This window comes from Toxorhynchites rutilus, chromosome 2, assembly GCF_029784135.1.
Source record: "Toxorhynchites rutilus septentrionalis strain SRP chromosome 2, ASM2978413v1, whole genome shotgun sequence".
NCBI lineage: Eukaryota > Metazoa > Arthropoda > Insecta > Diptera > Culicidae > Toxorhynchites > Toxorhynchites rutilus.
Genome location: NC_073745.1, coordinates 339,561,274 through 339,580,770, shown reverse-complemented (window position 1 = coordinate 339,580,770; position 19,497 = coordinate 339,561,274). Strand labels below are relative to the sequence as shown.

General features: G+C 38.0%; 1 protein-coding gene across 3 annotated transcripts in view; it reads left to right on the top strand.

The window, feature by feature from the left end:
- The window catches only part of LOC129765170 (protein ECT2), a 149,566-nt gene that overhangs the window by 119,727 nt on the left and 10,342 nt on the right, over positions 1–19,497 (top strand). For 2 of the 3 annotated variants that reach the window (XM_055765093.1, XM_055765094.1), the window contains exon 6: positions 200–1,624. The exons of the other annotated variant lie outside the window; for it this stretch is intronic. In XM_055765093.1, coding sequence (XP_055621068.1) covers positions 200–1,624 — 1,425 coding nt within the window. The remainder of the gene's footprint in view (positions 1–199; positions 1,625–19,497) is intronic. 3 annotated transcript variants of the gene reach the window in all.

The window sequence follows — 19,497 nt, the reverse complement described above, 5'->3', positions numbered from 1 at the left end:
TTATCTCCTTGGACGATCTCTCGCTTCCAACCAGCGCCATTACGCCTGAGCCGTTCCGCTCGTCACGCCGCAGACCGTGGAAGGGCGTTAAACAATTGATAGCGGATCGGTTTACCCAAAACACACATTTTTCTCGGTTCCACACACGCGCACACACACACACTTACGCACATCCATCACATCCATCGCTTTCTTTCAGGTCATGTCCAACACAGGGGAACATTTCAGCGATGCTTTAATGCCAGGCGCGGGTTCACCAAAAGATAAGAACAGATTCTCCATCTCATCTTCGTCGTCATCTTCGGGCTCATCGGGCGGGGAAGATAATAATGAAAACGACGAACCAAACAATGGTTGCGCGGGAGTCAGTGGCAAATCAGTGGAAACGGTCAAGTCCGAGAAACAAGAGGCTTTCCTGAGACGGCTCGACGAGTGCCAGGTAGACGAAAAAGGAGAAGTGAGCACCATGCTGAATCCGCTTCCTGCGCTAGCGGAGGAAAGTGAATCGAATGAAAGCAGCACTACTGGAGTGGTGGATCAGCTGTGCGTCGCGCAGAATGAACACAATTTGAACATTTCTCCGATTTGCTACATCGATGAGAATGTAGAAAACTCAACCCCTAAACAGTCCAGTTCAGTCGAGGTTGTGGACAGTGCAGAGGGAAAGGACGGTGTTGTATTGCTATCTGGAGAGGAAAATGCGTTCCTTAACCCGAACAATATTTCTCCGATCATGAAGGTTAACAAAGCTTGTGAGGAATCGCTGAGAAGCATAATTGAAGAGGACGATGATGAGGGTGATGCCGATGATTACATCATCACCAACAAAGAGGCTCTGAAACGGAGGCGCCAGGAGGACAGCTTCGATGATATCTCGATTATTTCCACCGATTCGCTAGCAAGCAGTGTGGCTTACGGTTCTGCCAAGAAACCTAAATTGATCAGAACAGGGTCTATTACCCGAGGTCTTCGCAGAAGTATGAGTTTTGCCGCGATAAAAACACCCATCACTTCGATGCTACGTTCGCGAAGGAACTCGGTGGATCCGAATGCATCCATCAGTTCCATTGCATCGATTGAATTGACCTTCAACGAGTCGATCAAAAAACCAGTCAAGGAGAAACTTCGCAGTATCCGTGACAAAATAACCAAAAGCAACAAGAAAGAAGCACCCAAATCGATCAAGAACAAAGGTTTGTTAAATTCTGCTAACCTGGACAGTCTGAAAAAGGTCTGCAAGTTCAAAACGGACAAATCTGTTAGTACTCCTGAGCATCAGCTTAGGAACGCGGACAAAAATGAAGTGGACTTCAAAACCCCAATAGCTCCGGCTCCCCACCCGAGCAGCTCCTCATCCTCGAAGTCAAAGCGGTTGGCCAATTTCCACCGACACTCGATGATTGCCACCAGTGGACCGAGTGGAACTTCCCTATTGGACGTTGTTGCCCCTTCTCTGCCACCCTCCGGCGCTCTCTGGAGAAATGAAGCGAACGATAATGAATCCGCTAAAGCCTGTGAGCGAAGCAATGCCACTATTTGCGGGGAACCACCAGAAGTGGCCGATGTCGCCGATGATTCCGGAATTACAGCGCTAGCAAATACGACAGCAACGGCAGCAATGATGGTATCTATTTTACACATCTTCCACACTTTGATTCATCGCCATTACCTCCTTCAATTAAGTAGAGAAACATTTTAAATTTGATTTATGTAGTAGATGTGTGTCATAGCTCGAATGTACGCCACTGTATAGACTTGACATTCCAAATGTCAAAGTGGAAAAAAGTGTTTTGAATTCTTCGCATATAGAGTATCAGCGTTTATCGTTCTGATAATTAAGTTAGATGAAATTTTCGATTTTCCACCACCATTACGGACACAATAGAATTTGCGACAAAATACGAAACACAGCGCCTCGTATATGGATTTGCTGCACTCGTTGCGGGTTTTGAAAATTAATTGTCCGCAACCCACCCATCCGATATGATGATGATGATGATAATAATATGATGCACGCACATAAAAATATGAAACTCGCGCACGAGGCACTGCCACACGCTTTCACACACTGTTGTATCTCTATATGCTTAGGATCAAAGGCTCGTTTTCACTTTGGGGTTTATCATTTTCCATGTTGCTGTAGAATAAAAAAAAGCACGCCGTAGATTTGATTTTGTTTAACCGCTAATTATTGACTCGCATGTTTGTGTGCTGTAGAACGCTTCTAACTCCATTGATTTATTTAATATTAGTTTTATGTTATCATCATTCTTCATATATAATTTGAATTTAGCCTTCCTACTGAAAATAATCATATTTTTCGAACCCTGAACAAAAATCAATTCTATCATTATATATTCTTGATATGATTTACTATTCAACTCTCGGAGCTGAACAGCCGAACACCGCGCGCCATCGATTTCCCTGATTTTCGCATCATGAATAATCGGTTATGCTGTGTGTGGCTGTGAATGTGTACTCGGTTATGGTTGTTGTTTTAAGCCGAGTGAATGAAAATGTGACCAGTCAAGCAGTCGCTATTATTCATATAATCGGTTTTTCATACGCCTGCTCATCCAGGATTATCCCGTGTTGAAACGTGTATTGGCTATTGGCAGGCATATTGTGGGAAATTTTTTGTTGTTGTAAAAACAGAATGTGTCCCATAAAAAACTGCATTGATGTATCCGTGTTGCGGACTGGGAGAAAAAGTGGATACAAATGTATAATGCCCAGAAAGAAAAACACATTCTTACGGGATGACTGACATTGTGAGAATCCACCAAAGAATATACGATGACTGACTGTCTTGTAGGCGTATAAACAATCAAATCCATAATTCTTATTGATGTTCCCATGATGCACTCAGATCCCGTAGGATCGCAGGCCATTGAAAGCCATTTAGGCCATTCAAAATTCCTCGACTGTTGTTGTTATCAATGGGTCAAAGTAGACAACTTCGTCGACCATTCGCCGTCGATTACTTCGTTACTACTGAGTGGGATTTACGTCAGTACGTATTTAGTCCTTGTTCCTCCAACAATACGACGTCTGTGATGATGCAAATACACTGCTTCAATTTGTTCAAAATTGTATTCCGCATGTTAAAACGTGCTCTTCGTTTACCAAACCGATATAATGGTTCTCAGATTTCTCAGATAAGACATATCAGTTTTAGAAGAACCACACTTTGACATTGGCAGCTCACCTTAACTTAACTTAACTTTGTATGGCAGCTCCCCCTTACAGAGGGGGGGGGGGGCCGTTTTGGAGTGTCTAACCATTTATTGCACGCTAAAACCTTCACATGCAAAATTTTGTTCCATTTGCTTGATTAACTCTCGAGTAATGCAGAAATTTGAGTTTCATTCGTATGGCAGCCCCCCCCCTAAAGAGGGGGGTGGAGAGTCTAACCACCATAGGAACACTTATTGCACCCTAAAACCTCCATATGTGTAATTTGGTTTCATTTGATTGATTAATTCTCGAGTAATGCAGAAATTTGTGTTTCATTTGTATGGCAGTGAACTGGATGCGTCTTGTGCTTCCATATAAAACAGCAGACATTCGCACACGGTGGCACAAACAAACAACTAGTTGACGTAAAACTAATCTTTTAAACCATTCGAAGTCTAACATATTCAGGAAAACGTTGGATTCTCAAATGACTCGAGTCGATCGATTTACAGAATGGAAAACTGAACCTCACCCGAAAAATTCTGGCTCTATAATAATATTGTCCATAGCTAACACCTTCTCTCTATTTTTCTACCGTTTGAATTTTTTGTTGGAAAAACTTCAAAATCCTGGAGTAATCTCAACAAGATACTCGCCTCCTTCAGCTGCACCTTTATTTCGAATAAAGAAGTGCAATAAAATTCCGTGCAAGTACTCTTTCGAACTAAATTTGGCATGTGGAGGTTTTATGGGGAAGAAACATTTCCAAGGTGGTTCGACACTCCTCCCCCCTTTCTAAGGGTGTCTACCCCACAAATGAAACACAAATTTCTGCATAACTCGAGAACTAATCAAGCAAACGAAACCAAATTTGGCATGTAGAGGTTTTAGGGTGCAACAAATGTTTCTATGGTGGTTCGGCACTTCTTCCTTCTCTCTTAGGGTGGGCTGTCATACAAATGAATAGACACTTCTCCCCCTCATAAGGGGAGAAGAGGGGAGGGGTCTGTCTTTATTCTATCATATTTTCTGTATCAAACATTTATTCCATGTAACGGAGAAACATGTTGTTTGCAAGTGGTTGAAAAATCTTGAACGAGAATTGTGTCTGAAATAATCAGATATTATAATGATGAGTTTTGGTAGAAGTACTAGGATTTTTTTTAGTAAAAGGTAAATTCAACGGGGTCGATTAGAAGATTAATCAATGAACAGTTCTGCGATTGGACTCATGAACTTGCGCTTAGTAAGAAAACGTGAATGTTTGAAGGTATTGAAAACAAAAAAAAACAATTTTTTTGCGGGACGAAGTTTGCTGGGTCAGCTAGTATGCTATAAAAAGGTGTTTAACCCTTTCTCTACGGCAGTGTGTACCGTAGGAGTGCTACCGCTGAACGGAGCAAGCCCCGAAAAGTATGCATATCGTGCTGGTGTGATCAATGTGCAGTATCACCTTAATGTCGTCTATAGACGACGCTCGTAGCGAAAGGGTTAAACAAACGGTTTGCTTAGAATGCTTAGTGATGACAAAATGCTTGCTTTATAAGATATTCTAGTGTAGAGGCACGAATTTTGGGCGTTTTTTCGAGCTCCGAAAAGAATAAAATAAAGGATAGTTTATTATTCATTATATCATAATTTGTTTGTCTATCTTTTAACCAGACTTTCTGTACGCCCGCTTTATTTTCGAGAGACGAGTATCGATTTTCTCTTCTTCACAACCCTTGTGCTTCTGGTGTTAAAATTTTAATCTTCGTAATATGGCACCCAGAACAATTAGCGATGAAGAACTGTTTCACATAAATATCGCTGCTAAAGTCATCCAATCAAATCATTAATTTGTTGCACACAGCTCGCAATGATTATGTGAGATATAAGGCTAAATAGGGCAAAGCACATTGTCTCTTTTACGTGCTTGAGCTTGAGCTTGGGTAGACTGTACAATTCGTAGTTGCTCTCCGTGATTGACCTGAACCAACCAAATTGCACAAAGAACACACAGAATGACGCTTGGGACTAGCAAATCATTCTCGTTGTGCAATTGTCGGTGATTCGAGCTTTAAATGGTCAATAACGACGCCGGCCACGTCCTTACAGCCACCAGGGGAAGGGAAGGAATGTTAGTATGATATTCGCCGCCCGAACGCCAGAAGGGTCGCCTCTATAGCGTGGTTCCCTAGCGTTTATCAAGGAAAGGATAGTTGTTAGTGGGAAGAGGTATAAATCAGGATTCACCGAGGTAAGTGATGTGATTATGTGAACGTGAGCCAGCAACAATTCGACGAAGCGAAAAACTCATGTGTCACGGCACGCGATATTATTATATTATATATTCTATCATTTATCTCACGTACTTTTATCAAATTCAATCGCTACATTGTAGAGTTAACTCTGGGAAACCTGAGAAGGTAACCGAGAAAACTCATATAAAACCAATAAGATCGGAAATATATATATCGTTATTCATTGCACGTATTTTTTATTGATCTCCAAATGCTACGGTTGAGAGTTATTTTTGGGAAACCTGAGAAGGTAACCGAGAGAACTCCACAAACATCAAAGCGGCGATATATTCTATACAAACTATTCACAAATTGAAACTAACACATTATCTGGAAACATTCTACATGAAAAAAAAACACACACACACAAACGAACTTTCTATGCATTGAAATATTCCAAAAAGAAACTTCTAAAATCGCACGTCATGATCAACGACGGAGTAAGTCTGGAATCTACTATCCATTATGCAATTTTTGAATATTTTGCTGAACTGACATAATTATCCATTAACAGGTTTTTGTGGGAAATTCAATCGATTCAACATGTGAAAAACATTCTCTATAGTTCTTCCATAGCAAGACAAGAATTTGATACACGAAATACACAAAACCATATCATAAAATTATATATAAAATATAATCTGGAAGATATATTACATAAAATGTAGCACACTATCACAGTGTGACCTGAATCAGATATATAGATCATGTGAAAACTGAACCTGATACTCGTTCATTGAAACTATGAATCTAACACTTGAAGTTAATAATTAATTAATTGTGTTCCAGTACTATTGTATAAGGCAGCTAAAATAGAAAAAATAATAGTGTCAAACGTCAACATGTCTGCTCGTTTTGAGCTATCAGACTTTCCGAAAAACAGTGAAAACACGAAAGTTGCTCTCCACCAGCTGTCATAAACATTATTCTACGAGTAAAAAAAAATCAAAACAGCGCGCAAACATAAACTAACACGAACCAAATTACTCCGACAGAGCATAAAAAGAGAGAGAAATAGAGAAAGAAAGCAACCAAGCTCGTTATCGTGGTTCCGTGTAAACGTATACTTCTGCATCGACACTCGTTCAGAGATTTTCACTGCAGCAAATACACTAATACAACTTCCCCCGTATCTCACAACAGGGAAGAGCAAAAATATGGAAGCTCCAGTCGAAACATCGAAACTTTTCCAATCGCAAAAACACATTCAAAGATTGTTTCTAACTGGAAAAAAAATCGTTCCGACTGGTTAAGGAATAAAATTCTTCCGTATAAAACACCAATGGTAGGGTGCCGTAACACTATTTATTCCTCACACTCAAGCACACAACCGCGCAGAGAAATTGCACTTGGCGCTGACCTGAAAAGAAACTACATAATATACATATAAAAACGCCCACCCACCCACAGATCCTCTAAGAAATGATACGGTAAAATGTATGATATGCGTGAGGTAAGGTGAAAATTAGAAAAAAAAACTTAGCTTATGCTGTTCTTAACCAAACCGTTACAGCGATTCCTTCTTGTGGTGATACATTTACAGCGGCATAAAAACTTCGCGATCGTTATTCTAAATAAAAACTTGGAGGTACAGAAGCATTCTCCTTAGCAAATCTGAATCAATCAGATACAGCCAAGCATTAAGAAACTCTTCAACGCACACATACGACGGAGGGAGAAATAAAACATCGCGTAACCGAATTCGTCGTTGAAGAAAACAATGCGAAAACAAGAGCGCGACGATGAAGAGCACACCGATCAGAGAGAATTCTCACCAACAAACGCGAGCGGAAAAGATGGCTTCCTCCAATTATGTCACTTTTTTATTGTTATTTTTACGATTTCTTCATGAAATTCAGCTAAACTACACTGGTTTCCAAATCAGTTGGGCAGATAATAGATTGTTCACCTGTTTCACGAATACTAAAACTGGTAAACGACGAAAAACGCGAGAACTCAAAGATCATATCACGGAGCGAAAAAGCACACGTCTGCACTCGTACGTTGCTCAACCCGAACTCCACATTGTCTCTTTTACGTGCTGTGCAAGATCTCAGAAGGCCTAACCAAATGTCACTTTGAGGCAGGTACACGAGAAAGTCTCGCGAGCACTAATGCACGAGCATCTCTTCGTGTACACAACACATGTGCATCGTTCGTATCGAAACGCGACGAGGCACTTTCTGAACACATCACAAAATTTTACGTGAGAGAAGAGAAAGAGCCAATCCCAAGCTCGCGTGCTAAAACCCTCTTCTTCACCTCCCTTCCATGTGCAAAATAGTAAAATTAAAAATCAGTAATGTTTTATTAGTTCATGCGACAGAGAGATGTAAACAGATTGTATTCATATAAATTCGACATAAATCGGTTCAGTAGAGCTTGAGATATCGTGTACGCCAATATGAAAAAAGCAGTTTGGAGAAAAATGCATTTGAAGTTAATTGTTATGGCCGTGCTAGATTGGATACCGCATCACTCGGCTATAACTCGGTAAATAATAGGATTTTCGAAAATTCATTCCTATGGTATATTTTTGAATGCCTAAACATATTTTTTTTATCTTTTTCGGATTTCTAGACTAGAATACTGCCTTAAAGTACTCCTCCACAGACGTGTAACCATCTCAGACTATACACACCACGTTCTGGTAGCGTCATTTGTTGTAAAATCTCGTAAACCTTCTCGAGCTCCCAATATCTACACAATGTAATAAATCCGGATAGGATGCACTCACTCCGATTGAATTTATCAACACACTCCTAACAAGTGCACATCCGAATGATTTTGCATCATACAAAACTCTCTCGTTTGGGGGCCATGGCGTCCCTTCAACTCATGGAGAAAAAATCCCCTCCAATCACGGCGCTGCCCTTTTCACCTATGAATTATTTATTCGTGTTGCTTTTATTATTAAATAATTAGCGCTTATGGTTTGCAATTTTTATTTGGTCGTTTGGTGTTGTGTATTGCACATATATTTTTTTCGCGCTAGAGTATATGTGAGTGTGTTTGCAGCTCATCATTTTTTTCCATGTGTGTTACCGGTGCGCTTTAGCACCGTGGGACAACGCGTCCGAAAACATAAAAGGCCGCATGAATTTCACTGTGACCTACCCCACCACAGGTGAGGGTAGGAAGCGAATTGTCAGCGACGGCGGACCCATTCTTCGTCCCCCGTCGCCGCTCGCACTTGTTGTATCCTCGTCGCTTTTACGCGACTATCTTTTATGTTCGATTGGAAAATAATTCATCAGCACTTTTTACCTGTTGCGGGGCATATTTATGTAACACTTTACAAGGCATCGCGAATCGCCCGAGAATATTATTTAAACTCCGTTTATCTGCTGTTTTACACCTGTCCGGATCCGTTCACAGTTGCCGCCCCGGGCTTATGGCTAATGGAAGCCAGAAATTGTTCTCAGCGCGCAAATCCCGGTTCTGTTGATAAAAAGTGAAAAAAATACGCCGTGTAAAAATGGCACGAAACGCGAACGCAGTGCGTTATCGAACTTTGCGAGTTGTGGCTGATTATTGACCTTAATTTCAACCCATTCTATTACGGTGCCAAATTGATACGACAGAATCGTGGCGGGCCCGGGCGGAGTGGTATTGTCAATCGAAACCAATCCGCAGATTGGCGCGCAGTGTGTCACTCAAATGACGGGATCTCGTATTGATGAGGGATTCACCGGCCACCGCATTTGGTTTACAGCTGCACCACCGATGGTTCGGGAGAGATGGAGCAAAAAAAAAGAAGGATAATTGTGCCATTGTGTGTTAGTAATATACATTTTAATCGACCTCAGTGCGTGTTGGGTTATTATTTGTTTGTCCCATAAAATATAGGCGAACATATTTATGATGTCGTGTTTATGGAAATCCTGCGGTAACATGAATCTTCAATTTCAATTAACCATCCACAGAACAGGGGCACAGTTCCTTGATAAATTGCGGTTCATTTTCTGTTTTGAGTGGGGGACTGTTGATTAAAATTGATTGACTCTTCAGGGATGGTTTTTGATTGATTTCTGATAATTTGTGGAGAATTTGATTTTCATTTCAAATTATTGTCCAATTAATTGAAGCTACTTTTTGGCGAAGCAATGTTCGAAATCATTCTAACAAATATTCAATCAAGTCGAATTATTTTTGAAACAAAATACCACCATCAATTCCATTAAAAAATCTTTTCATCTTTCATCTTTCTCAGAAAATCTTCGGTTTCACAAATTAAATACAGATATCAAAGTATTTTTCAATTTGTGAACTTATTCTTTAAATATTTTGATAAATCATGTAGCGCTAATAAAATGACTCTGCTTCATTGAAGTGTAACGGAAGATTACCCAGTTGTTTACGCTGCGACACGTGAACACTAGAGTGCCAATGAAAATGGCCATCTCGAATTTTCAAAGGGAACTTCATTAAAAATATTGATTACCATGAAAAACTACCCAATGCAAAATATCAGGTCAATCGGGCTTCATTTACTAGTGTCGCACAGTCGTCAAAGTTTGGGTTTTTTGAAAACCGAAAATCACCCAAGGGGGAAGAAAGAAAATCAGGGTTTTCAAGAAAAAAAAAATGTATGCCAAATGTCCTAAAATTGCATGGAACGTCGAGATTTACTGTTAACTCGAAAAAAAATCAGTAATATGTATCTATGGATTCTTGGCTTTAAAAAGTCTGAAAATGTGTAGAAATGCAGAATAAGCTGTAGATATGGCAATCCTGTTTTTCTAAAGCAACGAATGATGCTCTTAAACTATTGATATTAATCCAAAGCTGGAGTGGTTTTTGTAAATTTGTTGAGGAACACTGCTCCCAATTTTGAAAAGATATATATTTAAAAAACAAGTATTTTTTTATTTTCCCTTGGAGTATCAATAATCAGAATTAGGGTGGTCTGAAAATCAGCTGTTTTAACAGAAACGCTTTCCCCTTTTGAAAATTTGTTTCTTTGGAGCCGCTCAACCGATTTAAGATTTCTAAGGTGCTAATGAAAGGTATCTTAGTAGATTTATAGATAAAAGAAAATATATGATATGGTAATCCATATGTCTATTTTTAGGCGAAAACTTGAAAAAAAGTTCATTTGTTGTTGTGAGGTGTCGGGCTATTAGATACCACAGCTATCATCATTTTTATCTTGTTTAGAAAGCTGTGATTTTTTTCAACATAAAATATCAAAACCTTAATTCCATTTTGGTATGAAAGGTATTTGAATGAACTTTCAGGGAAACATTGTAAATTGCACTCCAATTGTCTACCTTCAGACGAAAATTAAAAAAAACATTGTTTTCATGGTTTTGATGTGTCGAGACTAAATAAGAAAGCCAGGGCTGTTTGTATATTTTTTAGAATGCAGCATTTTTTTTTGTATAAAACATAACAAATAGAAAGGTATGTATTTAAGTTGAGTCTCTCCTAGTCCGTATTTTTGAAGAAAAAAATGTTTACTTTTTGTGTGGTTGCGAAAACAATAGGAATTTTTACAAGAGATTCGAAGACTTATTGCAAAATCATCGAAAATCGGTCACGTGATAAATATTCTTAAAAATAAGTATTTTTTTTTAATCAGCATAAAAAGGGTAATAATTTATATACCTTCAATGGGGGTGAGATTGGGTCTAAAACGGAGAAGGTTGCCATTAGTAATATCTTGAAAACTATTGCGAATATTTTAGAATGCAGTGAACCGTTCAGTAGGAGACATATTTTCACTACTTCCAATACATAATGCTTAACGGTAATATAAATAGTTGATTAGTAATTCATCAAAATTTGATCCATTTACACATCAAACTTTTAAGAATTATTGAACAATAACTATGGGCGCAAAAAATCCATCCCCATTCGAAATCAAAGTGTTTCAATTTTAAAAGTTTTTTCTCAAATTTTTCGGTTTTCAAGTTATTTTTACTATGTAAAATAACCCATTTTACCATTTCAGTATCGTTATTTCGTGTCGTATCGTAGTATTTTTCAAAAAAAAACCAAAAAAAATGGCTTTTGTTCCTTGATAGGTTCCTTAACCGTTTTGGTCCGGGGAGCGCGAGACCTCCTCGTATAGCGTTCTTCTTGTTTTATGCTAATATTTTTGACTTGGCACCTTTTGACGTAGGATGACGTCTTCCGGGAACATATTGGAGGTACAAATTGAATAAATATAAATTCTATCATTTTCCATTCTTCGATGGATTTAAGAAATTTTTGAAAACCGCTGGAAGGTCGGAAAATAATGAATTTTCGTGGATTTTTTTCGAATGTTACGAATGAAGTGAAGTGTTCGTGTGTTTTGGTTATTCTTTAAGGTATATTTGAAGATGTATTTTTCATTTTTTGAGTGCACGAATAATGATTATTACGCTGTTGATAGCTGGATGCGTAGATGCTGTCTGAAAATTGGTACCTTGCTGGTGGTATCGCTTCTGAAGCAACGGGGTGTCTTAGAACAAATTCCAATGAATATTTTGAAACATTAGGATTATACCTAAAGCGTTACATAGGGGTTTTTGAAAATTCGAAAAATTGTCAAAACGGCGGCCATTTTTGTTAAAAATGAGATATTTTTCATGAAAAATCTCTTATTAGCGATTTTTTTAAAAACGAAAAAATTAGATAACAAAAAACGGCTATGCAACGCCTTAGATAATTCATTTTTTCATGTTGATAAAAAAAAATCAGCCAAATCGGTCGAGTAGATCCTGAGATATCGATACCACCAGTTGAAATAACATGGTTTCGAGAAAAAAGCGTTTTAAAATTCGTACAGCAATACTATATCCCTTGAGGTGACTTCATACTTTTGGCTGTAACTTTCCAACGAAATCAAATGTCGAAGAATCCTTTTAGGACAACATTTCTGAGGACATAAGCTTCCCAAAAATGCAAAAAACAAAAATTCATTTTTTTTTCGATTTTCCAGACCGGGGTCCCCCCCCTTAAAAGCGATCAGAGCGAAATTTAAGGCGATGGGCAGAATGCAATAATAAAAAGGACGACAAAGTGAAAAAAATAAATCTACTTTGCTCAAAAGAGGAATTCACGCGCTTTGTGCAGCAAACCATAATTGTGAATAAAATTGTTTAATTATTTTCTCATTATTAAAAAAGATATACATTGCTGTTCGGAATAAGTTGTTCGGAATTAAAAAAAAATAATATCCGTATTTATTTTTTTTTGCTCTTTATTATTACTCTTTCTTATTCATTAGTGATGTGTATTTGATGTACAAATACTTATTACAGGTGTTATTTTGACCTAGTTGGCTTAGTAGACAAAGTTAATTTTTGCCATGTTTGAAATAATAGCAACAAAAAATAAAAAGAGCAACCAAAACAAAAAGTGCAAGTAATTCAAAACATTTTCTGTGTGAAACTTATCAGTAATGTTAGTACTTTGTAGTGTATCCCTTATTCTAAATTACTGCTGCACATTTGCGTGACATAGAATCCACTAACCTCTGGCACCTCTTGGTAGCTATTTATGCCCACGTTTGTTGAACTACAGCCCAGAGTTCCTTCGTATTTGATGACATTGCTTTGCGAACAGCTTTTTTAATACCGCCCCACAAATTTTCAATTGGATTTACGTCATTGGATTGAGCCGGTCAATTCATCTCTTCGACGTTATTATCCTGCAACCATTCTTTGGTTCTTCTGCTCGTGGGTTTTGGATATTTGTCTTGGTGAAACACACATTTCAAGGGCATTTCTTCCTCGGCGTATGGCAGCATGACATTTTTCTACGATTTTCAACATAATAAACAGTTTCCATGATTCCTGGTATACGATGTATAGGTTGTATGAAATCCATCCCCATGCCATGATGTTAGCGCCGCCATGTTTGACTGTCTTTACGATGTACTGGGGTGGTAATTCTGTACCTTGGGGACGTTGTACAAATAGACGCTCGCCACCTGAGCCAAATACAACAACTTTACTCTCATCGATTCATAGAATGTTACGCCATTTTTCGACAGCTCAATTCACGTGGGACCTAGCAAAGGCTAGATGGTTACGAATATGTCGTGACGTAAGTAGTGGTACTTTTCTCATTCACGACTACTCCCGCGTGCTCGCTTGGGGTCAGCTAAAGATTACGTCTACATTAGTAAATAACGCGGCACATAAACACCAACATACGCTGCTTTTATTTCGAACAGCACTGTATACTTATATAAATAAGTTAATGTTTATAAATTTTAGAATTACAGTGCGGACTCGATTATATACAGTTTTATTTTCACTGTACACTGAAGTCGTAAAAAACCGCTTAAATTCCAAAATCCGCGTAAAAATAAACCGGGTGAATTTTAAAATCCGTATAAAAATCTAACAAACAGTGAATTATTAATTAAAAATGCAACTCATATTTTAACAATTGATTAACTGATTTTTTTGTATGCTGCAATCATGATATCTGTATTTTCTTTTATTTTTCAGCTACTAATCAGTGATACAATACAAACTTATTTCGTGAAAAGTCGCATCATTTAGCACATTGAATTTGTACGCGGTTGATACGTGCTGCGTAAAAAAAACCGCGTAAATTCACTTCAGTGTATATAATCGAATCCTGTATATAGTTGAGCTTGAGCTTGGGTAGACTGTACAATTCGTAGTTGCTCTCCGTGATTGACCTGAACCAACCAAATTGCACAAAGAACACACAGAATGACGCTTGGGCCTAGCAAATCATTCTCGTTGTGCAATTTTCGGTGATTCGAGCTTTAAATGGTCAATAACGACGCCGGCCACGTCCTTACAGTTACCAGGGGGAAGGGAAGGAATGTTAGTATGATAACCGCCGCCCGAAGGCCAGAAGGGTCGCCTCTATAGCGTGGTTCCCTAGCGATTATCATGGAAGGGATAGTTGTTAGTGGGAGGAGGTAAGAATCAGGATTCACTGTGGTAAGTGATGTGATTCTGTAAACGCGAATTATCAGCCACTCGACGAAATGAAATTCTGAAAATTCTACTTGTCACAACACGCGGTAAAGATTATCTTTAGGTATCCTGATAAGGAAAGCCTGTGTTGTTAATATTTATCGCACGTACTTTGAGAATTTTAGACAATTTGAAAAAAAAATCTATGATCATTCTATGAGTGTCTACGAGTTTCATCATCCTTCGAACGAAGTGTATGAATATCGCACAATTATATCTACATATACCATAAATAACTACATGTAAACACACAAATCGATGACCGTCCGAAAGGAAATATGAGATTTGGGAACACAATATAAAAACTGAATTAGGAAACTGAAGTCTGAATAAGGATCTAGAATCATTGACAGAACTCCAAAAGAATATGAATCTAATATCTCACAAACTTTCATAAAAGTCGTTATGGGATGGAACTTAATTGAAAAACATCTTACCTGCAAACAAATCTAAAGTAAATAATGATGTTCATATCCGACGATGAGCCTTTTCGAAGATAAAGGCAAATTAAAAATACTAACTCACCAAAAAGACTGGCAACCATGAACATCGCTAAATGGAGCTCATGCCTGTATTTGTTAAATTTAGCTGAAATCACTCGTTTCGCGCAACACATGGGTTTAATTAGCCGCTCAGAGAAACGCATAACACATACAGAACAGAGCATGATCAGATAATTCTAAAGGTACGACCGAAACAAAAGAGCATGAGTCTTCCACACACTGAAAAATTACTTGATGGCCTATAGACTCACTATGGAACTCGTTTTCGCGAATTACACAGCAGATCATTCAATCCCGAACTCCCATACCGGCGAATAATACAATACTGAAACTAAGCTAGTTCATCTGAACTAAAAGGACTATCTGTGGGTTAATGTATTCATTTCGTTAATAACAGGAGCTTCTAAAACCTTTATATACACAAACACACGAAAGAAAACGAACGCTCTGTCTTTACAGTAAGTTCCCAGAATGAAGCACGTCACGACACATCGCATCCCTCTATTCGGCGGTGGACGCCCGGCAATGTAACACAATGCAGAAAATTTTCGAAGTTTCCTCATAAAGCACAAAAATGCTCCATACTGCATCACACCATCAAGCAACCACCGAAATACAAGAAATGGTACATCGTGACGCATCTCACTTCGAATACTTTCTGTTAATACATTACAAAATAAGTGAAGACATTTACAGATTTCCTGTTTGCAAAACGATTAATATTTTTAAAAAATCATCTGGCATCTCTGAACATCAAACGCACGAACACATAAACACCTATGGAGGAGAAACCAAATCTTCCGACCTGAACCAAACACAGGGCGCAGCGATATAACCAGATTACTATCACATATGAACGCAGCAAGCGCCTTATATAGGGCGCTTGCAGCGTGCATATGTATTAGTGATCTGTTGGGCAGGCAAAAGTGATCGCTCCATAGGAATTATATGGAGCGACAAGATTGAGCTTTGTTTAAATAATTATTTTAGCGAAATAGTTATAAAGATTACGCGCTAATCTATATGAATAACATGCGAATATATGTTTCTTCACATAAAAATATTTACTTTTAGCGTCAAAGCCATACACACGGGGAAAAATAGAAATTTCTGTTTTGGCCATGATTCATATCAATGGAAGCAGATTGATTATTCAAAAATTTTCACAGAAATAGTGCAAACTGCACATTGCGATTGTATAGCCGGATTAGGTGAAGTGTGCTCCCATTTAGGTTTTAAGCTTTTTGCTGGTCTCGTGAAAGAATAAACTATAATGAATATTCGTGTGCAGATATCCTTAATCGGCGGCTAGTTCCGCCAAAAAAGCAGTTGATTATGTTGAAATTAAGGACATTTTCAGCCTGAAATATCAACCAACTCTCAGATATGATTTCCGAGTACCCGAATGCTCTGCGGAGAAGCTAAATACGTTTATAAGAAAATTTATCGGAAACGGAAAAAATCCATCGATTGACCAATTCATGGAAATACAAGGAAGCATTCAAACGTGAGCTCGAGACTCTGTGACTTTGATCTAGGTGCGAAAATGTTGATAATCCTTTTTCTGCCAATTTTTCGATTCCAATCTAATGGGAGAGTCGCTCAATGAACATCGCGAAATAGGTGCTAGTAAACTAAATAATATGCGTTACACAAAAACTCTTGTTCATAAAATAGCTTGCCTAACTGTTTCACAAAGTTCATGTTAGCTCTATGCACTATTAGAATGACCGTAACTCTATTTAAATCATCTACAAGAACGCCGATTGATAAAAATCCGCTTCTGCTGCATAGACACTACGAATGTAAACAAGCGAATGTGTGCCCAACACATGCTCTGCATGTATGTGTAGCAAGAGCCCTATTGTCATATAGTACCACTACCACTATAGTTTACGTGTTTACACAACCCAAGCCTTTTTCTGTGCGCTGATCATGCCCCCTGCTCAACATTCAAATGCGATATTTTCACTGCAACAAAAAATTCCTATTGAATATGGATCAACACTTAAAACACCTTTTGGAATGAGCGAACCAACTTTATTCCATGTCATCGTCTGCCATTAACCATACACTCGCGATTCAAAAACACGTCACAACATGAGAGCCAGACAAAACCTAATCGAATCCTGTATATAGTTGAATCAAAAAAAAAGTTTTTTTCAATCGTTTCTTATGCATATATATTTCGTTGTTTGAATATAAAAGAAGAATTTAATTTTTGATTCATCTCCTTAAAGTCATAAAATACCTTTCTCATATAAAGAATCCGAATTCATTCGGGAGGCGATAGAGGATTATATTTGATGAAAAAAATCCCTTTACGCATATGATCGGATTTCAATAATGACAGAGTTATATAATATTTTGTTTGTTTCGCACTCTGTTGCCTCAAACTGGTGCTATGTTGAAAAGTACGCTACAGAAGACGATTATGTTGCTACCATTAGAAAGTTGAGAAAATTTGAAAGTTGGAGTAATCCGATCTAAATTAGTGGATTTAAATAACATTTTGGAAGTGAAGAACTTCAAAGTTAGTTAATTTTAGTGTGTTATTATTAATTTTATCCTAAAAATTCATATTGAACTTGATTTTTTCTCTCAATCAAATTAAAGCTTTCTAACCGCTCTATGAGGGTCTTCGTAGCCACATTGGTTGCGCGTTCGCTTAGTAAGCGATCGATCGTGAGTTCAAAACTCAGGACCCTTATTGACCATATTTGTGTTATTACAGAATAACTACGTCCACGCAACAATCATCAGCGATAGAGATCGATCCACGGTCGAAATAAGATCGATTCATCCATACAACTGCTCTGCTCTGCAAGACACATCGGGCTGGTGTTCTATAAATAACACAACAATGATCATACCAACTGTCACCGCTGTCCGGTCTAGCTGGATAATGGAAGAACAGAAGGAAAACTCTTACGCCTAAATGGCTACTGTGTAAATGTGTACCGTATGCAATGGTATAGAAGGGAATACAGGCGAACATTTTTTGTGCGGGGAATAGGGACTGCATAAAAAAAATCGTGCAAAACTTCACCAGTAGCTTTAAAAAATCGTGTTCGGTACAAATTTTGAGAGAAAACTTTTTTTGCGCGGTAGATAGGGACCGCTTAAAAAAAGTTTCCCCCCAAGAAAATTAATCAAATTCACGCCGTTTACAGTTCAATTTCCTTTTGTTTCCCTGCTTTGCGACGGGACAGTTTGCCTTGTCGAAACGTGTTGCTGTTAGAAATCATGTCATGCAAACACTTAGAAAAACTTAGAGCATTGGATGGGAGGAAGGGGATGATTTCAAAAGTGGATAATTGAGACGCAAATATGCTTTTTTTCGCACTGAAATGCATGTAAACCATCGAAGTAAACTAAATGGACGATAACTTCGTCAAATATGTTTCTTTTCATAAAAAAACCACACAAGAACAGAAAACCGCACAAAAATAAATCGCACAAAAAATACACAAAAACAGGTTTTACTGTATTCTAACGCCGAAAAATTGGAAACTGTGTAATGTGCTAATTATAGATACGATTAACATGTGACATGTACACGATTAAAATTTGGCTCTGTAACAGCTAAAATGCTAATGAGCCTAAAATAAACAAAAGGGATGAAAAAAATAATCGCTCTACAATTTGTTCTTTGAAACTCAATTTCTATCTATCTTAATTTCCCTGCAATATCAATATAAACGATTCCTGGTGAGAATTCAAGCAAAATCTACAAAAATCAGGATTAAGCCACTTAAAGTTCACCTAAATGTTAAAAGGCAATATTTTTTCGTGAATAAGTCATATTTGAAACATGAAATTTTTTTTTAAACTGTACATAATCGAGTCCAAAGTAGTATATAATCGAATCACATATAATCGAGTCAGACCTGTACCACTTTTTATCTGTTTTTTACTTCAACCAGCTTTTGTGACCTAATTATCTATGTTTATTGGTTTATTAGTATTTTTTAAACTCATCCATATATGGTATATCCAAACTCATCCGGATTTTTGGTGTATGTTCACAAAATTTGCCCCGTACTCAAACGGGTAATAGGGTATGACATAAAAAAATCCACTTCATAATTTATTTAAAAAAATAATAAAAACAAATAATAAATATGACCCCCTTTTGGACTTGATAAGGTTCTCGAGGTTCCGGAGATGTTGGAGGCTCAACCCAAGCCTTCTTCAACGCAGCAAAATAGTTTTGTTTGTTCGTAACGTCAGGTGGACAACCACCTTGTCCAAAATCATCCATAAATTCTCAATATGATCGGGGCTTCGGGGTGACCACACCATTGGTTTGATCCTGTTTTCTTCGCAGTATGTTTCGGATTCTTATCTTGCTGGAATGTGTAGTCACATTTTCAGCATGGGTTCTTTCATGTTCTCACAAAGAATGTCGATGTAACTATCGCCAGTCATAATACCTTTTCTAACTCAGCCCTCGAGAAACAGCCCCATACCCATAATGCTTCCACCACCGTGTTTTATTATCGGTTAAAGATGCCGGTCTTGGAGGCGCTCTTCGCCATACTCAGAGTCGCCTTTTCTTGTTAAACAACTCGAACTTGG